The 6308-nt window shown below is 67.8% G+C and overlaps 2 protein-coding genes across 2 annotated transcripts; one reads left to right on the forward strand and one right to left on the reverse strand.

The window, feature by feature from the left end:
* Nucleotides 1-719: 719 nt before the first annotated feature.
* SPRYD4 (SPRY domain containing 4) lies at nucleotides 720-2568 on the reverse strand. The gene is made up of 2 exons (XM_019554210.1): nucleotides 2320-2568; nucleotides 720-1799 (listed from the first exon to the last, which is right to left on the reverse strand). The coding sequence occupies exons 1-2, from the start codon at nucleotides 2468-2470 to the stop codon at nucleotides 1252-1254; spliced, it is 699 nt and encodes a 232-aa protein (XP_019409755.1). The 5' UTR covers nucleotides 2471-2568; the 3' UTR covers nucleotides 720-1251.
* A 525-nt stretch (nucleotides 2569-3093) lies between these two features.
* Nucleotides 3094-5197, forward strand: LOC109322938 (lens fiber major intrinsic protein-like). The gene is made up of 5 exons (XM_019554235.1): nucleotides 3094-3888; nucleotides 4087-4428; nucleotides 4495-4659; nucleotides 4734-4814; nucleotides 4987-5197. Exons 1-5 carry the CDS (start codon nucleotides 3874-3876, stop codon nucleotides 5179-5181), a joined length of 798 nt encoding a protein of 265 aa, XP_019409780.1. The 5' UTR covers nucleotides 3094-3873; the 3' UTR covers nucleotides 5182-5197.
* The last annotated feature ends 1111 nt before the right edge of the window (nucleotides 5198-6308 follow it).

The following is a 6308-nucleotide window of genomic DNA, read 5'->3' on the forward strand; positions in this document are numbered from 1 at the left end:
CTCTTGGGGGAGGGGGGCAGCTTTCTCCAGGCCTCGCTGCCTGGGGTCTTCCCCCACCTCACAAGCCCCTGGGGACCGGCCCAGGGGCCTTCTGTGGCATGGAATTCCCAAGTGATCGGTCCTGAGCGCAGGGAGGGAAATGGGGGCAGGACCTGGCAGGTGGCTGCAGCCGTTGGTACAAAGCCGGGCCCCCGGACCCCACCAAACATGAGGTGGTGGCTCGGTCTGGCCCCCCGGGGGGAGGGGCTGCCAGCCCCAGTGTACGTGTGCACACACCTGCACAGATGCACACGCGTTCACAGGGGCCAGAAGGACCCAAGGAGAGGCCGAGGCGGGGCACCAACTAGGAGCCCTGCCCGGCAGGAAGAAAGGGCAGGTCTTTTCCCATCCACCTTCCATTGACTCCCTGGCCTCCCTTCCAGCTTGCAGATTGGCTAGCGTGTCCCCCATCACTCCTTTAAAAGGGCCAGCACCCCCCAAGTCCAGCGCCACAGCTCCCCGGCCCACCCCAGGACACAGCAGGCACTAGGGGCACCACACTCTGCCCACTAGGCCAGGCCACCCCCTGCACTCCACATATGACAACTGCAGCCCTCAGGCTCCAGCCCAGCAGCAGGTCACGGGGAGCAGGTGGCACCCCCAGACTCACCCAGCTGGGATCCCCTACCCTACAGCCACGTCCTCCAATGGCACGGGAACATAGGGGCAAATGCCAGGCAGGGAGTCACACGCCTGGTTTATTGCCAATGCAGCCCCAAGCACCCAGCAAGGGCTGAGCCGAGAACAGAGCACAGGGGATGGGAACCCTAGGGGGGCACAAAGTCCCAAGGTCCCCCCTGTCCCTGAGCGGAGTGAGCTGGGAGGAAGGAGCTGAGATGCCCAGCTTCCCCGACCTGTGTCCAGTCCTGGCAGTGGGTGCGTTGTTGGGGGGCTCCCGCTGGAGGGACCATGGGTAAAGTGCTTGTGAAATGCCCCATGCCAGTCTGGCAGGGCACTGATGCCCAACCCCCTCCCCCCCCATGCCAGGAGGGGGCAATAGCAGCCCCTGAACCCAGGGCTGGGCAGGCGTTTGGCACTGGCTGTAAACAGGCTGGCATGGAGGATCCAAGGATGCCACAGTGGGGGGAGAAGGGGCTGGGAGCGGCACAGAGCTGCCCAGGGCAGACAGTAAAGGCCATGTCTGGCTGGCAAAGCCCTGGCCTGGCTGGGGCGACATCCCCAGGGCAGACATCCAGGCTCCCAGGGCCACGGCTAGTTGCCTGTCAGGTCCTCAGGCACATCGAGCCCAGAGTGTGTGAGGAGCTCGCCGTCCCAGAGGGCGAAGGCGGGCACCACGGGGCCCCGGAAATCGGCAGACAGTGTGTGGAGGCGGCGGTGCCAGCCAGCATCCACCAGGCTGAGGCACCCAGCATCATAATCCAGCAGCAGCCCCACGCGCTCCGGCTGCCCCACGCTGGGCAGCGGCGTGGCCTCGCCGCCCACCAAGGCCTGCCAGTGGCGCTGGTTGAAGGCGAAGACCCAGGATTGCTCGTCGGTGCCAATGCAGCCATCCCGTGACACGTCCACGTCGGCCACGCCGAGGCGGAACTGCTGCGACCGCTTCACCGTCACCTCCCAGTAGTGACGCCCGGCGCCCACAGCCGTGTCGCCAAGCACCACGGCCCAGTCCCGGAAGCGCTCAGGGTTACGGGGCACCTTGGTGGGGTCGATGCCCAGCACGCGGTACACGACGCCCGTGTCCTGCTTGAACAGGTCCAGGGTGCTGTGCGCCGTGCGCTCGTCCAGCTTGAAGGTGATGTCTGCAATGGGGGAGGGGGCGTTAGGAACGGAGCCCGTGGCCCGGGCACTACTGCATGTCGTGGGGCATGGGGCCTGTCGGTTTGGCATCCCTGGGAGCGGGTCGTGGCTGGATGCGTGCAGGTGGGAGCCAAGGACTTGTGGGGGGTGGGGTGGGAAGGAGCCCCGCCAAGACCAAGGTTGCACCAGCAAGGGAACAAGGAGGGCAGGGACCGGGCAGTTGGGGGAACAATGAAAAGGGGCCCTGCCAGGCTGGGGGGGGCACCCTACCAAGTCCCCCAAGGAGAGGGGCAGGGGGGCCACACAACAGCCTCCCAGGAGCTGTATCCCAGAGGGGCACAAGCAGCACCCCCCATGGGCCAAGGCAGCCAACACCCCCAACCACAGGCAATATCAGCCCCCAAGCCCCGCCCCAAGGGCACGCCCCTATCCAGGCCCCGCCCCAAGTCCTCCTATGCAGGCCCCCCCGCAGGTTCGCGCCCCCGCCTCAGGCTAGACCACAGACCCGGTCCCCGCCCGCACCTCTCTGGGGGGCGCTTCCCACCCAGCCCCGTAGGGCCCGGCCCCGCCACACTAGGCCCCGCAGAATGGGCGCCGCCATCTTGAAGCCCCGGTCACGTGGGGCGCGTTCACTCCACCCCCCAGGAGGGCCTGCCAGGCTGGGCGCCGCCATCTTGGAGCTGTCGGTCACGTGGGGGGAGGCTGGCCGGGCACCGCCATCTTGGAGCTGTCGGTCACGTGGTGGTAAGTCAGGCTGGGCGCCGCCATCTTGGAGTGGCCGCCCACATGGGGGGAGGGAGGCTGGGCGCCGCCATCTTGGTGAGGTGGGGGCGGGGCTTCCCGTGACATTTGACCTTTCCAGGCCTGGTTGTGGGGTCTTACCTGTACTGAGGGCCTGGGCTCCACCCTGGCCTGGGAGAGGGGCAGATGTAGTGGCTCCTGGGGTCTGTGCTATTACTGGGATGGCAGCAGGGCCCTGGGCTCGTGGATCCCCCCAACTCCAGGCAGGCACCTGCCCCAAGCTTTGGGCATCTCCCCAGGCGCTGGGGCCATCTGGCCCCCCACCACCTTCTCGTGTCCTCCAGCTCTTCCTCGCCTGTAGCCCCCCCCATTCCCCCCCCAAGCCTTCCTGACGGGGGTGCTCTGGCCCTGAGCACAGGTCGGCAGCAGGACCCCGCGGGCGGCACGTGCTGGGGGGGCCGCCAGGGGGGCCCTTTGTCCTGGGGATTGTTCTGGGTATTGCAGCGAGTCAGCAGGGCCATGAAAGGCAGGAAGAATGGAGGCGGGGAGGGCAGGATGCTGAGCCAGGGGCTTTGGCACTAAAGCTTCGCTGACTCAAAGCACGTGAGGGCGGGAGGGGGGTTGCTGAGCTAGCAGCCAGCAGGGGAGTCCTCCGCGGGGTGTCCTGAGGCTGCAGCACAGCCCCCGCACCCCTGGCCAAGGCCCCCGGATTTCTGGGTTTATCGTCTGCAGGCCACAGGTGCCATCACACACTCCCTGTTCCCTCGCATGCATCCCCCCCAGGGGCTGCCTGTTCCTCACACGTGCGTGTGCAAGCTGGAGTGATCACAAGGGTCCTCCTGGAGCCCTGTGTGGCCTCCTGCTCCCTCTCCTCCCTGCTCCTTTGATCCTAAGGAGCCTTTGAAGATCCTCAAAGCGGTTGCCCGGTCCCCCGTACACCTGGTGCTGGTTCAATGCCTGTGTTGCCATAGGAACCACAGCATCTCCAGGTCTCCCAGCTCCCCCCAGGGTTGGGAATTGGGGACCTGGGCACCCTCCCTGCCAGGGGCTGGTCTGGGCCCAGCATCAGCACGGGCTGGTGACACTGGCAGCCTCTGCTTAAGAGAAGCTCGGGGTGCCTGGGGCTGCAGGTCGGGAGTGAGGGGCACCTGCAGGGCTGGGTTCAGAGTAGGAGCTGGAGGGGGGTCCCCAGACTCTGCCAGCAAGGCTGGGGGCACTGCACCTTTAAGAGGAGCCTGGTGAGGTGGGGGGGCACTTGGGAAGGGGTTAAAAGGAACTCAGGAGCCCCCCACCCCTCCGTCCGGCGCTGCCTGCACACCTGGGTGTCGCGACACCATGGCCATCAGGGAGGTAAGAGCCAGGGTGACTTGTTCATGCCATGCCTGGGCCCCCCAGCCCCTAGACAGGCAGCAGCTGTCCTCCCCCAGGCCTTGGGAGTGGGGAGAACTGGAGGGGGGCAGGAGTTGAGCCCCCCCAGGACCCCCAGGACAGCAAAGAGGATGAAGATCCTGGGGCATCAGGACCCTCCTGACCCTGTGCCACCCCCAGGAGCTGCGGAGTGGGCGGTTCTGGCGCCCGGTGCTGGCGGAGGCGGTGGGGACGCTGGTGCTGGTGGGTGTGGTGCTGGGCGCCTCGGCCCCCGCAGCCCCCAGCCCCCTGCAGCCGGCACTGGCAGGGGGGTTGGCGGCCGCGGCGCTGGCCTGCTGCTTTGGCCATGTCAGCGGGGCCCAGGCCAACCCCGCGCTCACCTTGGCTGGACTCTGCGCCCGCAAGCTGGACGCCCCCCGTGCCGCCGCCTACCTGCTGGCCCAGGGCCTGGGCGCCCTCCTGGCCGCTGGCGCCTTCCGCCTGGCCCTGCCCGCACCCGCTGGTGACCGCCTCGTTACCCGCGTGAGTACCTTCCCTACCCTCCAGCCTCCTAAATCCCTCCCCACCCCCATCACGGTGCCATTGCAGGTGCCTGTGGGTGGCCATGCAGGGCAGGCACTGGCCATGGAGCTCTTCGGCACCTTCCAGCTGGCACTGACCATCTTCGCCGCCGAGGACCGCGGGCGCCGGGAGGGCGCTGGCATGGGGGGCCTTGCCGTGGGCTGTTCCCTGGCTGCAGGAGGCCTGGCTGTGGTAAGAGCCCCATTCCCCACCCCCCAGCTCCAAGCCCGACGGTGCATGGTCACCCCCTTCTTTCCCCCACATAGGGCCCATTCTCAGGGGGCAGCCTGAACCCCGCCAGGTCGCTGGGGCCGGCCATCGTGACGGGCATCTGGGACGACCACTGGGTGAGCTGGGGCAGGGGATCCAGGAGTCCGGGCACAGGCCCAGCTGGAGCCCCCCATTCAAAGGGGCTGGGTCCCTGGGACTGGGCACTGGGCCCTGCCTGCCCCCTGCCCCCCAGGTGTACTCGCTGGACTTGGGACTGGGCACTGCCTGACCCCTGCCCCTTGCCCCCAGGTGTACTGGCTGGGCCCGGGGCTGGGCGCAGTGCTGGGTGGCCTCACCTATGAGCTTTTGTTTGCGGGACCGGCAGCGCGGGAGCAGCTCCGGGCCTGCCTGACCTGCCGCGACGTGGGCATTGTGGAGACCACCAGTGCTTCAGGCTCCTCGCTCGCTGGCCCCCGGGCCCCCCCAGCCCCTGGTGTCGACTAGCACCGGCTAGTGCCTCTGGCCCCCTCGACCCACCCCCACCCTGGGCGAGACCTGGGCCCTGGAGCTGGGGGCTGGGCACCCGGACGCCTGGGTTCTTTCCCAGCTCCGGTGCTGGCTCCCTGCACGGAGCCTCTCGCACCCATTAAACGGCTCCAGATCAAGTCGACTCTGGTCTCTGCATCTCCCCGGGTCCCACGGCTCAGGGGCGGGGGTGACCGAGGCTGGGGGTGGGGTGCACTTCTGGCCATGAGATCAGCCCGGGAACTCAGTCCTGAAGCTGGAAGGGAGGGTGGCTGGGAGCCAGGTCTCCTGCCTTGGGGCAGACACTGCCCTGCCCTGTGCCTCAGTTTCCCCATGGGTAAGGGTGGGGGTGATGAGCTGTGATGAGTTGCTTGACCCCCTCCCACCCCACCCCCACACAGGGGAAGCAGGGATGGCCTTCTGGAAGCTCAGGGCCGTGGAGCTGCTGCCCAAGGGGGGAGTCGTGCCCCCCCCCCCAGAGAACAGCCCAGGCCGCGGGTGCTGAGCCCAGCAAAGCCTTTATCGCTGCTACTTGCAGCCCTGGCAGATTCCGGCCGCCCGCCAATCCCTGGGGCCAGCTAATCCCCAGGCAGGGCAGGCGGATTAGTGCCCACTAAGCCTGTGTGGAACCCCCCTCCCTTCCCCAGCACACAGCCCCCTACCCCCCAGGGGGGCAGGAGAGGGCCCGATCCTGCAGCCCTCTGCGGGGTCTGGGCCTGGGAGTGGGGTGCAGAAGCAACAGGTCAGGCAAGGGGCTGCAGGGCAGGAGTGAGGGGCACCAGCACTGCTTTTGAGGGGAGGCTGCAGGGTGGAAGCAAGGGGTCACTGGCAGGGTAGGGGGCTGCAGGTTGGGAGTGAGGGGCACTGGTAGGGCTGCGGGGATACAGGGTTGTGCGTCTGGAGTGAGGGGCACTGGCTGGCCTGGGGGAGCCTCAGTGTGTCTCCCTGTGCACCCCAAGGGGGGCAGAGCCACCCTTTGCCTGCCTGCATCCCACCCCTGCCACAAAGCCCCCCACCCCAGGTTCTCCCCAAGGCTCCCAGGACCCTCCCTGCCCCCTGCTGGGGGGGGGCTCTTTATAAAGCCAAGGTCCCCCCACCCCCACCCA

Source organism: Crocodylus porosus, unplaced genomic scaffold, assembly GCF_001723895.1.
Source record: "Crocodylus porosus isolate Cpor-Errol unplaced genomic scaffold, CroPor_comp1, whole genome shotgun sequence".
Lineage (NCBI taxonomy): Eukaryota > Metazoa > Chordata > Crocodylia > Crocodylidae > Crocodylus > Crocodylus porosus.